This window comes from Tympanuchus pallidicinctus, unplaced genomic scaffold (assembly GCF_026119805.1).
Source record: "Tympanuchus pallidicinctus isolate F22 unplaced genomic scaffold, pur_lepc_1.0 scaffold23, whole genome shotgun sequence".
NCBI classification, from domain to species: Eukaryota; Metazoa; Chordata; class Aves; order Galliformes; family Phasianidae; genus Tympanuchus; species Tympanuchus pallidicinctus.
Window position 1 is genome coordinate 5,066,767 of NW_026294740.1, and position 15,530 is coordinate 5,082,296.

At 63.0% G+C, this 15,530-nt stretch overlaps 1 protein-coding gene across 1 annotated transcript; it reads right to left on the reverse strand.

The window, feature by feature from the left end:
• Nucleotides 1–13,218: 13,218 nt before the first annotated feature.
• On the reverse strand, nt 13,219–15,298 carry SOCS3 (suppressor of cytokine signaling 3). Its single transcript, XM_052687613.1, has 2 exons — nt 15,186–15,298; nt 13,219–14,966 (listed from the first exon to the last, which is right to left on the reverse strand). The coding sequence occupies exon 2, from the start codon at nt 14,897–14,899 to the stop codon at nt 14,270–14,272; it is 630 nt and encodes a 209-aa protein (XP_052543573.1). The 5' UTR covers nt 14,900–14,966; nt 15,186–15,298; the 3' UTR covers nt 13,219–14,269.
• Between the last annotated feature and the right edge of the window lie 232 nt (nt 15,299–15,530).

A 15,530-nucleotide genomic window follows, 5' to 3' on the forward strand; every position in this document is an offset into this window, starting at 1 on the left:
GGGGAGCACAGGGCTGCCAGCCCCTGGCCGGCCACGTGCTGCGGCTCTGCGCGCACACGGAGCTGTGCGTTCAATGGCGATGGCTGCTGCTGCGCTGCTGACGGGAAAGGCACGGAGTGACCTTTGCTGATGGGAATCGGCTCCAGCTTCTGGCTGCATCTGCCCTGCAAACAGCTGACACGCGGCCCTGTGGCACTGCCGGGTGCTCGTGGCTCAGGGCCGTGCTGGTGTCAGCTGTGGGCAGTGCTGCGATGCTCAGCACTTTTTCCTGGCACCGGGAAGGGGGATCCGTGGGCATCTGGCTGCTGGCATCAACCCATGTGGTGCACAATGGAGCACGTGCACAGAATGGCAGTGAGACCCCTGCCTCATCCCATCGGGCAGGAGGCCACACATGGGATGCTGTGCAGGACGGAGCCGTCCTTCAGGGCTCTGTGGGGAGCACCCTGTAACACTCAGCAGCTTCCAGCCAGCGCTGGGGTTGGGTGCAGGTGTCCATCCCTCCCCTTGCACCTCCCTGTGCCATGTCCCCAGTGCACTGCCCATGCTGCCGCTGCCCTTTTCCTTCATTGCCCAACTCCAGGCCCTGCATTGGAGCCCCCACAGCCTCCAGCTCAGTGCAGCTGTCACCCTGCCGATGAGTGAGCCATAAACAGTCCTTCACGGAGACGTTTTTCACACACAGGGCCACATGTTAACAGTTTTTCTTTATTTACTGCCTCCATTTCCTCTTTGTTCCAGGAACTTGTCCTCCAACTTCAAGCCGCTCATGATTAGGCAAAAAGGCCTCTAATCTCCCCGATCTGATTTACCGTCACTGAGAGCAGGCGCTTCCCGTTACTGGCCCTGGACCTGGGAGCAGGGCCGGCCGCACTCTGCCGGCTCCCCGCGCCTCTCCTCCCCGAGGCTCCCCTGCCGCACACGCTGCCTTCCCAGCAGCTTCCTCTTCCAGTAAGCGTGGGGCAGCCTGGGGCTGGGGAGCGCGGCTGTGGCTGTGGGTAAGGGACCGCATCGCGCCCTGCTGCTGCTCCTGGCACGTGGCAGCTCCATGGCAGCCGCTGTGTGGCGAGGCTCCTCAGCAATGCCCGTGTCCCACGAGCTCCTGGGGCTCTGCTTGTGGTGCTCTGCGGCCCTGGGTACCTGGAGACCCTGGGCGGTGGGCTCATGGCCACATATGGGGATGAGCCGAGGCCGCAGGTACGCGTGCAGCATGGGGACCGCTGGTGCCTGGCGGGCGGCCAGGGGGCTCGATGGGAATGGGCCGTGAGTGACTCCCACCTGGCAGCCCTGTCCCCGCAGATCCCAGCCCCGCTGAGCATGTGGCCGCTGCGGGCTGAGCTCACGCTACGAAGGTGCCTCCCCGAGGCTAAAATTAGTTGCTGAGCCCTGGCTGAGGAACGGAGCCCGCATCCCGCTGGGGAGGATCGGGTTTCCCTACGCCTCCCCCTGCCACGGGAGCTGGCAGCCGCCGGGGCGATTCCCGGAGCCGGGCCGGGCTCCCCCCTGCCTCCGGCCCCACAGGCAGCTCCAGGCGCAGCCGGGTCTCGGCACCGTGCCTATGCCCACGGCGGTGCTGTCCCAGCCCCTTCCCGCCCCAGCTCTGGGAGGTAGGGGTCTGGGGGCCACAGCTTCGGCACATCGTCCCCCCCAGCAGGTCTCTGAGGTGAGGGCTCCCCATTTGCTGCCCTGCTCCAACTGAGGCTCTTAGCACTGTGGCTGAGGATGGGTCCCACAGTGGGGCCGCTGTGGGGTTTGGGTTGCGTCAGGCTCTGGTTTGGGACTGGCGCTGCTGCAGCTATGCAAGCTGTGGGATGTGCTATGCAGGGCTGCAGGGTGCCGGGCAAGGAGGGCTGGCCACAGAGCCTGGCAGGGACTGGAGCCCCGGCCATGTGCTCGGGGTGTTTTCCTCCGGCACTGCCTTGGCCCCGTGGCCTCGCCGTGTGCTCTGCGGGGTGTGATAACTCATCCCGTGTGCTGGAGCCCGCCGGCCTGGAGGGCCCTGCTTGGATCTGGTGGGCAGGGAAAGCACAAGTATCAATCATTCCCAAGCTGTGGGAACCGTGGAGCCAAGTGATTTCCTACTGTCGGGAACTGCAGAGCGATGCCTGGAAGCGCTGGGACGTGCTGGGCTCCTGGCTTAGCCAGCCTCGGGACAGCCAGGCCTCGGGCATGTGGTGCTGCACCGTGCTGCACTGTGCCGTGTGGTGCCGTGCTGTACTGTACCGTGCCATCTGCTGCTGTGCCATATGCTGCTGTGCCATCTGCTGCTGTGCCATGCGGTGCTGTGTGATGCCGTGCTGTGCCACGCTGTGCCATGTGATGCTGTGCCATATGGTGCCGTGCCATATGGTGCTGTGCCATACCACACTGTGCTGTGCTGCACCGTGCCATGTAGTGCTGCGCTGCCACCTGTGCCACGTCGGTTCAAGCTCTTTGGGGCACTCCAGCAGCTGCTTACACCTGCAGCACCCAACGAACCAGAACCCAGAGCCAACCTGGCGCTGGGGGAGCACCCGGCAGCGCCCATCCCATCCCGGCATACCGCGACCGTTCGTCACCAGCGCTCTCTCCCAGGGCACCGCTGCCGCGCCGAGGCCGGTTCCTCCCGGCGGAGCGGTCCCAGGGCTGGGCTGGGGCAGCCCCGAGCCGCTGCGGACGGGGAGCCGGGCCCGGCGGGGGCTGCGCGGGAGGGGCCAGGGGGGAGCTCCGGCGATGCCTCGCTCGGCTGCCCGCCGGACTGCAGCCGCCCCGCGCCGGGCGCCCCATCCAACCTGCCGGCCGCGGGGCCGCCCGGTGACCCCTCCCTCCGCCGGCAACAACTTTTCCAGTAAAACCACTGCAGAAATCCCGGCTTCCCGACAGGCCCGCCCCTTGGCTGCCTTGGGGGGGTGGGGGCCGCGCTGCGCTTAACCCTTCCCGGGCGGGCGCAGGTGGGAGCGCGGCGGGCGGAGGGCGGGGGGCCCGGAGCGGGCGCAGCCCCTGCAGCGAGCGGGGAGCTCCGACGCAGCTCCGGTGCCCTCCGGTCCCAGCCGCGGGGTGTTGGGGGAGAAGAGACAGCGGTGTCACAGCGGGAGGAGCGCAAGGCCCCGGCCCCGGGGAGAACTTCGAGTCCCATCCGAGGGTTCACGGGGAGCGGAGGGATGGCAGTGCCCGCTCGGATGATGCAGCTGAGCACTGGGATCGCTACACGTGGATCCCGGTCGGCCTTGCACCGCTATGTTTGCACTGCGATGTGTTTCCCTTCCCAAAGTGTCGCTGACGCCGCGGGAGGAGGGACTCAGCCCCACACACGGCATCAGGAGCCGGGCGTGGGCTGGGAGGGATGCCCGAGTCCGAGGGGACCCGAGCACGGCCCCTTCCTGCGGGATGCAGGGCACCCAGCGCTCCCCAGCGCTTCTTTCTGGGGTGCAGCCTGAACCCTGAGGGCTGCATCAGCCCCCACTGTGGTTCGGGAGGTGTGGGGCAGCTGAGTGAAGATGGGGAGAGGAACCCACTGCAAGGTGGGCACAAGGTGCTGTCTCAGTCCTGGAGGAGAGGATGCAGTGGGAATTGGCAGCACATGGGTGGATCTGGGACGTGTCCTGTGGCGATGAGCAGTGCGGGCAGCATCAATTCCCATCACACCTGATCCCTGCTGCTGGGAGCGGCGGACAAGTGTGAGCCGTGTGGATGGGCAGGCAGGCAGCCTGGCTGGCACCAGCCTCAGCCCCGGTGTCCTGGGCAGCTTCTCCAGCTGAGGGTCTTGGCTGGGCAGGGCACCCAGGGAAGCAGGGTGCTGTGTGGGGCTCAGTGCCATGTGGTGCTGGCTGCCTGTTGTGCCCTGCCTGCTGCCAGCCCCAGCCCCACACCGGCTGCTGTGCCGGCCCCGCCAGGGCTGAGGTAAGTGCTGTAATTGTTTTCTCTGTGGCCCAAGATGAATAATTGAGAGGTCTTTGAGGAGAATTAATTAGCCCGTTTATTGGCAGTAAATGCTTTTCTCCAGATGATGAAATAGATCCTGCGCCACACATGGGGCAGGCGGATGCAGGCTGCTGAGGCTGCTCAGCAGAGTGCTGGTGCCAGGGCTGTGGGATGGCCGTGCTGCTGCCCTGTCCCTGCCCCAGGACAGTGGTGGTACCCGTGCTTCCTCACACAGCCTCATGCAGACCCTTGTGCCTGGTGCCTGCTGTGCTCTGTGCGGGGACACCAAGGGGCAGGAGGCTCTGCCTGGAAGCTCCATCCGTGCTGTTCTTCACCAGAGACCAGAGACAAAGTGCAGTGAGCCACAAGGGTGCAGAGGAAAGGAGCCGTGTGCTGTGCCCCCATGGCTTGCGCTGCCTCCAACCCTCCAGGGGCTCCCACTGTGCACAGCCCATGCTGTGTTCCCTGCTGCCTCCTTCCTTGTGGCTGCCCCAGGCTGTGCCAGCTGGGCCCGAGGCTTGCATCTCCTCCACCTCTCCTCTCCCCGGGGTGTGAGGGGAAGGGCCATGCATGGCCAGAAATGCTTAAACAAGGATTTCCTTGTTGCTGCATGAGCTGTTTGCCTTGCTCCCAGGCCAGCCGTTAATGAGGTTTGGCAGGAGGCACTGGCAGCCCCAGCCATCGGATTTCTATAAATCAACCTGGTGCTAATGCACGGGGCTGGCTGGGGCTGCTCAGCCTCAGGGCACGGGTTTGCAGCCCATGGGCTGGTGGGTGCTGCCTGCTGGGAGGGGACCCGTGCACAGCCTAAGGGGCCAAGGCTGCTCTGCCCTGTGAGGGTCAGTGCTGTCTGTGGGCTTGGGACAGCCAGATGAGCCCTTTTGGGTTTGGGGGAATGTTGGAGTCAGCAGCCCCAGAGGTGACTGTGGGGACCATCTGGCTGTGAGCAGCTCCTGGGAGAGACAGGCAGTCCCTGGGCATGGAGCATCCTGGAAAGGCAGATGGGGAGAGAGCCGTGGCTTCCCAGCAAAGCAGGAGTGGCCCCTTCAGCCATTTGTTTCCAGGAAAGTGTAAAACAAAATAAAGCAGTTCCCCATGGCCAAAGTCCTGCCGTGTCCTGGTCCTCGCCCCTCACCTCTCTTCTTGCAGAGACCAGAGAGATTGCTGTGTGCTCAGTGCCACTGGGGCAGGGGGATGGAACGGGCATGGCTCAGCCCCATGTGCACCCTGTTGTGGGGTCAGGGCCTTGCAGTTGGTGTGGTGGCAGTGCACTGCCCATACACCCCATGTATGATGCATGCCCAGCATCCCCCTGCCCTGGGTACATCAGACATGCAAAGCAGGGCAGGTAAAACACCAGCCCTCCGGGAAGCAGTGCTGCAGCTGTGGCTGGTGGCCACTGCCACAGTCCATGACCACTGCTGGGAAGCACCACCGTGCCCACAGGGCCCTGCACATGGGCCACTTGCACCAGGGCTGCCTGCAGCAGATGTGCTGTTGCTGCAGCCAACGCAAGGTGGTACCAGGGATGCAAGTCTGCAGCACTGGGCTGCGTCCCCAGCATGGCAGGAGCTGATCTGTATGGAATGGGGCACTTGGGAAGGTGCATCCCTATGCAGGCTGCTCCTGGAGCGTGTCACCCTCCAGCAGCTCTTTGTCCAGGAAGGGAGATGCCAGGAAGCGGGACGTTATCTCTGCTTCCCCACAGCAACGTACTCAGCTCTGGGATGATCAGGGCTGCTTGCTCTTCTCATCTTGGGTTGCTTTTGTTTCTTTGGGACCTGTCTCTGTCTCTCTGGGCAGCTCTCCAGTAGCTCCTGCCAGCTTTGCACAGCCATGTTTGCCAGCACCCTCTCTCCAGCTGGAGCTCCTTGGTGCCCCCACTCACCTGATGCCCACACATTGTCCCCAAGGTGGATGGGCTCAGTGCAGGTTGGGGATCGCAGCGCTCCCCACGGATGCCAGGGCAGCACTGGGGATGCCTGGCAGGAGAGGAGGCTGGGCTGAACCCATGTGGGCACGTTCTGGAGAATGGAGATGGGGACATGCATAGTGGTCGTGGGGCTGGGGGCAGCTGCGTTGCTCCTGCAGCCCTGTTACTGTAAAGCTGTCTTAGAGGAAGAGCCGCCAGTCTCAAAGGTGATGTTTCAGTTCCTGCTCTGAGTGTATTTCCCTCTTTATCGAGAAACCCCTCTGCTCTCACTGGGAAGGAGTTTCTGCAACGTGTAGAAACTGAGAAAAACCCACATCCACACGGCCCTGCCGCCCACCTGGGCTCGATGCATCAGCTCTCGTGGGGACACCCCGGGGTTCTGCAGGGAGCTGCCCCCGGCTGCAGCCTCCATTGCTCCCATCACCCACGGTGTCACCGACTGCTGGGTGGAGGAGGAACGCTGCTGGAACTGCGTCTCCACTGCAGCTGGGGCTGAACACTTCCCCTTCCCTCAGCACCTGCTTGTGAGTGCAAGTGCAGCTGAGGGGCCCTGAACCGTGTCTATCTGCTGAGATGACAGCAAACAGCTGTCAGAGCAATACTGAGCGCGGGCAGTGCCGGTGAGCCCAGGACTCCGCCTGCGGCTGGGGCAGCGGGGAGGGACCCAGGGGCACCTGCACCACACTGAGAAGCCAGGCAGGGGGTGCCCATAGAAAGGTTGTGCCCCGCAACAGTGCTGCAGAGGTGGCCACAGGAGCAGGGGAGCATCGCACATGTGGGCGGTGGGAACAGGAACCTCCTGCATGGGCGGTTGTGCAAGGAGCAGGGACACACTCCGCATGTTGGTTCGCACACACCCAGGGAGGGCACGGGCTGTGACTTCCCTCTGGCCGTTTCGAAATTCCACCACTCTTACAGAAAAGCCCCTGGGCAGAATTCCTGCAATGTGTGATTCATCCCGCCAAGCTGGAAGCAATGACTGCGCCTCTCCAGTAAACCCTCTTCAGCAAAGCGGATGAAAGGGGCAGCGAGTGCTGCTGAGCCCTTGTTATCACCAGAACCAGATGTGGGGTGATGGGGCTGCCCTCAGCCCCTGCTGGCATCATTGCATTGGCACAGCTGGGGACAGCAGCCAGGGTGCTGAGGGACCATAGGTGCTGAGTACTGGGTTCCCTTCTGTTCTCATCCACCTGCAGTCCAGCTGCATGTCCCGTTTGCCATAGCAAGGACTGCACCAGGTGCTTCGGTGGGACCGTGAGGGCACTCGGGACAGCCCCTTCCAGGAAGCGTGCGCAAGGGCAGCCAGACTGCAGAGTTCCCGACAGCAGCTCTGGTTTTAATAACAGCAAATCAATGGATGCCCGATTCCGGCCAGAGCAAACCCCTGCTGCCTCCTTTCCAGGGCCTCCCGGGCAGGTGGCTGCTGCAGGGGCAGGGACATGGGATGGGAGTGCAGACCCTGCACCTCTGCGTTTCCCGATGCCCGAAGGCCCCACGTTCCTCAACCCCCAGTGCTCACTGCTCCCCAGCTCTGCAGCTTCCCTGTGTGTGGGGGTCCTGGCAGCCCCTGTGCCCACCCTGTGCCCATGCAGGTGCTCCCTGCTGGCTCTGCTCTGCCTTGGGCACTTCCAGCTGCTCCCAGCTGCTCGCCTGTCTCCAGCCCCGAGCTGTGATTCAGCCCTCCTTCCCCGCGGGGTTTGCACAAACCTTTCTGGTCTCTTTGTGCTTGTTTTGAGAACAGATTAGTCATGGTTCTTAACTGGCTTCCAGCAAACTGCACAACGGCACCATGGAAAAATGAGAACAGCAAAGTGATGACTCAGCAGGGCTCGTGCTCCTGTCCCCTGGGTGGCAGCTGCCCCCCGCTCCTGCATGGCCCTGGGGACGGCAGGGGACCACCCAGGCACAGCTGGGTGGGCAGTGCAGGAAGGGCAGCCTGGGGGGCATCCCTGAGCCCCCCTCTGAGCCCAGCATATCTGGGCTCCCTGGCTCCCTGCTGGTGTCTCGCTGCCCTCCTTGGGACAGCTGAAGTACCTTGCTCTCCTGGAGCACGCTTCCCACTCCTGCAGGGCCATGGCCCCTCCTGGCCAGGTCCTGTGCACCAGGGCTGGGTGATAGGAACTCCTGGGGTGGGCCCTTACCGTACCTCACACCTCTCTGTGCAGCCCTTTATTGCCCAGCCTTGGCCGGCTGCCTGGAGGCACGGCGTGCTGCCAAGTCTCCGTGCCAAGGTGGCTTATTGTGATACCATGGCACTGGACACCAACTGGTGTCGGCTGCCAAGGATGAACAATATAATTGCTGGAATTACAGTAAAGTGCTCACATTCCCACTCATTAACTGCTGAGATGGGGCCCCTGGGTCCTTCCAGGGAACATCTGCTCCAGCTGTGACCTCTATCAGCAGCACAGCCGTCCTTGGGGAGGGAGGAGTCCCCAGACCATCTGGTGCCAAATAAGGATGGGGGCTTTTGTCCCCAGGCCTGCTATGTGTAGAGCAGGGCCCCAGGCAACAGGACACACACCTCCTGGTTCTGTGCTGTGCCCAGCAGTAGGTTTAATGTTGTTCTGCTGAGACCATTATGGCAGCACTGCACAGCACTTCAACTGGAGGATGGAGAGCAGCCACTGGGCTCCTGCTTAAGACTCTGGATAACAGCACACAATGGTTGCTGCTCCCTGGCCAGCCTGGGTGTTGACATCCTACTGCTCCACAGCCTTCTCTGCAGCATTGGCACGGGGTCAGTGGTGGGGCAAAGCTCCTGTGCCTGAGCCAGGAGCACCTCTCCAGCCCTTGCCCTTTGCTCCATTCTCCAGGCTGTTACCTGGCACGGATTGAAATTGGAGCTGCTTTCTGCCCATGTACTCAGGAGCTGTAGGACAGGAGCAGTGTGCCAGGCGTGAAGAACCCCAGGGCATTGTGTACCAGTGGGAGCAGGCGGGCAAGCAGGGCTGGGCAGGGAGCAGCAGTGCCAAGCTCACGGGTGCCGGGTCCACATGCAGTCACCCAGTCCCAGGCTGTGTGAGAATCACAGCTGCCGGCTCCTGTGACAGGGAGGAGGCCAGGGCTGATGTGAGGCCAAGGGATGCTCCAGGGCTGGGGTTTGGCACCTGCCCACGGCTGCTCTGCCAGGGTCATCCAAGGACGCCGCATTGCGCTCTGCAAACACACATCCAGGGCGGCCGGCTGCCCGCTGCCTGCAGTCCCACAGGGACCTCCCGTGCTGTGCCCAGAGACACTACAGCCATCAGCAGGCACCATGCCGGCTCTCTCTGCCACGCAGGTGCAGGAGCAGCACGGCCAGGGCTGAGGTCACTGCTGGGGAGTGGAGGAGGGAGCAGGACTGGCACAGAGAAGGCACAGAGAAGTGGGATGGGGTCTGCTTGCAAGCTGGGACCCTCAGCTCGCCCCAGGAGCAGCTGTCCCACGGCAGCACCCAGCTCCGGGCCCCCAGTATGGGTAGCAGTGGCTGGTAGGGATGTGTCCCACAGCACCTCTGGTGCTGGGCTGCTGCTCCTCATCCCTGGCCGTGGCCCCAGACTCGTCCTGCGGCTTCCATCACCACAGCAACGTGGCTTTGTTTGAAATGTTCCTCTGAAATGTCAGGACTTTCTTGGGCCTCCAGCTGCTGCGGCTGGGATGAAAACTTCCTCTGTCGCTCTGGAGATGCACGGGGGGGCAGGGAGGAAGGGGGAGTTTCCACCCCCAGGGCAGTGGGAGCTCTGCCTGTGTAGCTGAGGTGCCCCATGCCCACCCCGTGCTCTGAGCCCTGTCATGATGCGGTGGTCCTGGTGTCATTTCTCTGTGTTTGTGCCCCCCCGGGAGCATGGCAGCGTTCCAGGGCAATGCAAACTGCAGCATGTGGGCATCAGGACCCCTCTGTACCTCTGCAGGACTGGGAGCCAGTGCTGCACACTGCTCCGGGCGCGCATCACTTACCAGCATAGGCTGCACCAATTCCTTGCAGCACAGAGACACCAACTCCTGCCTCCCAGAGCTTGGCATTGCCTTCAGGCATGGGGGCACTGTGTGCTGCCTGGGGATAGCTGGATGGGGAGCATGGCACGGCCCTGCAGCACCACGCAGCAGCGGGGTCCAGTGAGTGTGCTGGCGGGAGGCAGCCTGGGCAGCGCAGCCTTGCCAGCAGCAGTGCTGATGGAAGAAGTGAGGAATCTGCAGCTGCTGGCTCCCTCCACCAGTTTACTGCTGGTCTCGCTGGAGATACAGCAACAGAGAGTTGCTGTATCTCCAGCAACAGAGAGGGGTTTCCATGGTGACTTACACAGGCCTCTCTGTTAACTTCTGCAACCCAAAACATGGCCTGGCCCAGCGCAGGGTCCCGCTGCTGCTATGTGCTGCCTGCAACCTGGAGCAGCTGGGGATGCTATGGGGCACAGAGTGCCCGTGGGCCTCAGGGACACCGAACTGCAGAGCTGCTCCTTGGCAGCACAGTGACCTACTGCTGCCCTGAACCCACAGCCAGCCCCACAGTGCTGCGCCGTGGCTGAGATCCAGCTTCCCGGCAGCACGTGCCAGGGAGCAGATGTTTCAGTCCCTGTTCCCAACTGTCCCCATGGCCCTGGCCCCACAGGAGGAATTGCCATGTAAGGAGCAGGTGGTGCCATTTACAGTAAGTCCCCGGGCTGCTGCACAGCCTTTTCCTGCATCCTACTGGGAAATGTGGCGGTGGATGTGGGAACGTCCTGGCGCTGCAGAGCGTGGAGCAGAGCAGGAGGAAATGCGTGAGGGGTGTGCCGTGAGATCAGGGTTCTCTGTATAGCCCTGGTGGGCAACAGTGCTGCTGCTCACTGCCACTGACCCCGAGTGGCTGTGGAGCTGCTCCTGCACCCTGCCCTGGTGCAAGGCGAGGAGACACTGGTGGTAATTACCTGTCAGCCCAGGGTGCTCCCTGCAATGCTGACCTCTCTCCATCCTCTGTCCCTCCATCCCTCCCAGCTGCTGTGGGCTGTAGGTCATGCCTGGCCCTAGGGTTGGCCTTTCTGATGGGCTGTCTGATGGACCAGCACTGGGATGGTGCCTGCAGTGCAGCTCGGGGCCTCTGAGCCCACAGGCAGTCATCACGAGTAGAGGGGCTCCGAGCAGAGTCACAGCCACTGCTCCAGGAGAAGCACAGAGTTGCTGCTCGGCCCAGTGCAGGGCTGCAATGCCCTGTGAGCTTGCCTCACTCCCTGGGGGCAGCCCCCAGTGTGCCTGGCTGGACTCCAGTGCACTCTGGTTACCTATGACGGATCTCTGTGCCCGGCAGAGCCCTCCCGGCTGCCTGCTTGGCTGGGGGCTGTCTGGCAGCGACAATCACAGACTGCAGTTGTTTCCTGTTTTTGGGTCTGCAGATGCTGGTACGCACCATGGAGCAGGTTTCCTGCCACCCTCTGACCCTAGAGGGCTTGGGTTTACCATCCTGGTGGATGCTTCCTTCTGATGCCAGTAACCTGCTGGCGGCACGGTGGGAAGAGCCCGGCCCGGGGCAGGGTGTGGATGTGGGGTCACTGGTACAGCTGCTTGTCCCTAATTCCCTGGAGACATATGCTGTGCCCAGGGCCAATCCCCTTATCTCCATGCTGGGTTCACGATCAGGAACACTCATCCCCTGCAGAATTCCCTGCATTGTGCACCCAATGTGCAGCCCCTGCTCATGCTGGGAGGAAGAGCCCCGCTGGGGGCCGGTTCCCAGCTCCCGGGACAGTGGGCTGTGCACCATCTGGGCCGGATGGCTGCACACTGAGCAGAGCTCCGTGACAGGAGGACTCTTGAAAATGCAGCCTGGGGGCACAGAGCCCCCTCCCACAGCTGTGCACAGGAGCACGCTCACTGCACAGCATTCTGTGCTCGCGCCCCTCCATTCCAGCTGTGTTGCTGTGCAGGGCTGTGCCGGGGCGTTATGTGAAGCTCAGTGCAGAGCTCAGAATGGCAGGGGGGCTGCCTGCCCACGACAAGCTTGAGCGGCCGCTTGCGTAAGTGGGGCCAAGTCCGCTCGGCTCCTTTGGGAAGGCGAGGGGTTTGTGAAACCTTCAGCAGGGATTTGCCCACTGGCCGCCGCATCACCGCCGCTGTGAGGTTGGGTGCATTCCAAGAACCCCACGGCGCTCACAGGGCTTCCCGGACTCCCGGTTCAGCTGTGGGTTGCAGCGCTGTGCACGGCGCGGGGCCCTTGCTGGGAAGCGCAGAGCTGGGGCTGTTCTCATAGGGATGTGGTTTCGCTGCCCTGCCCCGGCAGAATGCTGGGAGCCTGGGGGTGCTCAGCCCTCTGGGGACAGCGGCTCCCATCTCCGCCGTGCCCATTCCCAGACCATGCAAGGCAGCTGCCCTTCACCCCTGAGAGCAGGGATGCCCGGTTCTGTCAGCACATGGAGTGAAAAATCTTCCGCATGCGACGCTCCTGGTCCCTCTCCGGAGGGGCTGCGGGCTTTGGCAGTGATGCTGTCCCACACCTCTCCTCCACAGTCCTGGTGCTGCCAGGGGCTGAGGAGTGGCAGGGGAGCCCTGAGTGGGGATGTGCCTCAGCAGGGCCTGGCGGGCAGCCACCCGCGTGCATGGACATTCCTCTCATAGCTCCGGTGGGCGCCCGGGTAGGCTGCAAGGCGCTTCCTGGCAGCCCATGAGCTGTGGCCCTGCAGAACAGCACCAAAATAGTCACTGGGACTGTGCCGTGCCTGTGAGCAAAGGGAGGCACACTCACCACCCCTCTGCTCCAGGGCAATTCCTAAGGGAAACCTCGACGGCTAGGGGTTCCCCAGGCAGGAGCACCGAACGCAATGCCAGGCGTGGAAATGCCCAACACCGTGCGTGTGGCCCTGGGGGTGCTGTGGAGAAGCTGCAGGGCACACGGGATGCTTGGGATGATTTCTACCTCTGGGCCTCTCACTGCATTGCTCTCGGAGCCCCGTGCCAACTGCACGCCTCTGCCCCTCCCAAAGCTCAGCGCAGGTCGGGATGCCCGTGGAGCGCAGCGCTGCTCCGGGGGGACGCTTTCATTCAGGACACTCCTTGCCATGGCAATAAGCACAGCTCCTCTGTGCCCTGGGGACAGAACCGTGTCCTGTATTCCAGGGGATCCTTCACAGCCGAGCTTCGTGTGTCCGCAGCCGGTCCTGTCCCCCAGCGCAGCGCTGTGGTGGGCTCACACATACCTGAACGATGGAGCAGCGCTTACGCAGGCGGGCGGTGAGTCACTGTGGCAGGAATCACCCAGCGCCGCGGCTCCAGGAAGCCGGCACTTAAGCGGTGTAAACACAATCCCGGCATCGCACGAGGGCAGCGGCCGGCGAGGGGGGGGGGGGGGGCCGGGGGACGTGCGTCACATGGGGGGCCACGGCCTCGAAGGGCGAATGGGAGGAAACAGACGAGATTGGGGAGGGAGGGGGGGGTTCATTAAAAAATAGTGCTCTTTATTATAAATTATGGAAACATTTCCTTTCTGAATATAAATATAAATATGTGCAAAGTTTCATCTGAGTTTTGTTTTGGTTGAATTTCAAGCATGGTTTTGCTCAGCCCTCAAGGCTGGAGGTGAAGATGGAATCTTTATAAAAGACAGTGATTCACATAGGCTTGTAAACATCCCTTTGGTTCAAAATTAAAAAAAAAAAAAAAAAAAAAAGAAGCAGAAAAAAAGACAAAAAAGCCAAAAAAAACCAAACCACCCAACTGCTTCTCCAGGCGGGCGCAGATGAGCACTCACTAGGGGTGCACTCAGGGCATCCTCCTGCTGTGATCCCACAGGCACCAGTGCCCCACGGAGCACTGAGCCATGCTCAGGAGTGACAGAACAGTGCTGATACCACGGCCATTCGGCCTCCACGCAGGTGTGAGCACACAGAATTCCATCATGGCATCACGACCAGCTGTTCCCCTCTGGCTTCACGGTGTGCTACCAGGACCGTTACTTTCCAGCATCACTGAACGATGTGCAGTAACCCAGACTGGGAGAATATTAAGGCTTAGTCTCCTGGAAAATGGCAACGAGGGCAAAAAGGCAGCAACCTCCAAGCCTGGGGCCCGATGTGAAAGGAGCTTCCACAAGGAGGCAGCAAGAGGTAAAGTACAGTATGGGCAAAAACCACTTTCCCCTTAAAACCGAGGAACAGCGTCAGGCACCGGCTGGACTCCGGTGCGCATCCTTCTCTTGGGCACAACTCCAGCACAACTCCAGCACAGTCCTAGCGGGTGCATCCTGGGCTGCCCTGGGCCGGGCTGCACTACAGCACCCACAGTCCGACCGGAGCGGCCCCACTGCCCCGGAACATCCCCCAGAACAAGGGGTGCAAGGCTCAGCCCCGGGTCCTCAGCAGCTCGTCCCCGGCACTCCTCTCCTTGCGTGGGGAGAGGCTGCTCGTGCCCCGCGTGTCCCTGCTGCCACGGGCGTTGTGCCTGTCCCCTGCTCTTGTGCTTGTAGCGTGATCTCCCTCCGCCAGCCCCTTAAAGGGGGGCATCGTACTGGTCCAGAAACTCCTTGATAGGAGCTGGCAGCTGAGTCATCTTTTCATAGGAGTCCAGGTGCCCGTTGACAGTCTTGCGGCAGAGGTGCTGCAGCGTGGAGACGCTGGAGGAGAGCGGGCGGCTGAGCACCAGAGGGATCTTCTCTCCACCCGAGTAAATGTAGTAGGTGCGCTTGGGATGCAGGGCCCCTCCGGGCTGCTCGGGCCCGGCGCAGGGGGTGGGCGGCATGTAGTGGTGCACCAGCTTCAGCACACAGTCGAAGCGGGGCACGGGTTGGCTGCTGCGCGGGTCGCTCTGCAGAGAGAAGCTGCCGCCCTCGCACTGGATGCGCAGGTTCTTGGTGCCCGACTCCGTCTTGACGCTGAGAGTGAAGAAGTGCCGCTGGTCCGAGCTGTCCCTAATGAGGAAGGTGCCGGCCGGCTCGGCGCTCAGCAGCACGTTTGCCTCGCCGCCCGTCACCGTGCTCCAGTAGAAGCCGCTCTCCTGCAGCTTGCGCACGGTGTTCACCACCAGCTGGTACTCGCTCTTGGAGCTGAACGTCTTGAGGCGCAGGCTGGTGTCCAGGGGGCGGCTCATCCCGGCGGCGGGGAACTTGCTGTGGGTGACCATGGCGCACGGAGCCAGCTTTGCGCGCTCGGGGTGCTGCTGCCGGGAGCAGCGGCCGCTACACCATCACCTGCGGCAAAGACGGCGGTGAGACTCGGCAGCCCCGAACCGACCCCCCCCCGGCGCACCCCCGGCCCGGCCTTCCCGCCTCCATCCCGGGATGCTCCCCCCCCCATCTCCACTCCCCAGGACACACTACCGACATCCCTCCAGGGAGCACCCTAAGTCCCTGTTTCTCCCCACCGCGGGGGGACCCTCCCCGCCTCCCCGTCCCGTCCCGTGCCGGTACCTGGGGCGCAGTGCCGGTCTCGGTGGCGGCCGGGGCGCGGGGCTCGTTGCGCGGCGGCGGACGGCGGCGGAGCTGCCGGGGCCGCCCGGGGAGGCCTCTTATAGCGGGCGGAGAGCCCGCCCTCGGGTTCTTCCTGGAACTGCGCGGCTTCTTGTAATGCTCCCCGGCGCCCTCCCCGCGCCCCGCCCGGCTCGGCTCGGCTCGGCTCAGCGCCAGGCACCGCCGGCCCATTCCGGGCAGCGCGGCCGCCCCCTCCCGCTCCCATTCATGCTCTTTTCCTTCTAAGAAGAGGTGAGTCCCCGGCCAGCCCGGGGACTGCGGCCCCCTGCTCGCTCTCCCCCCACC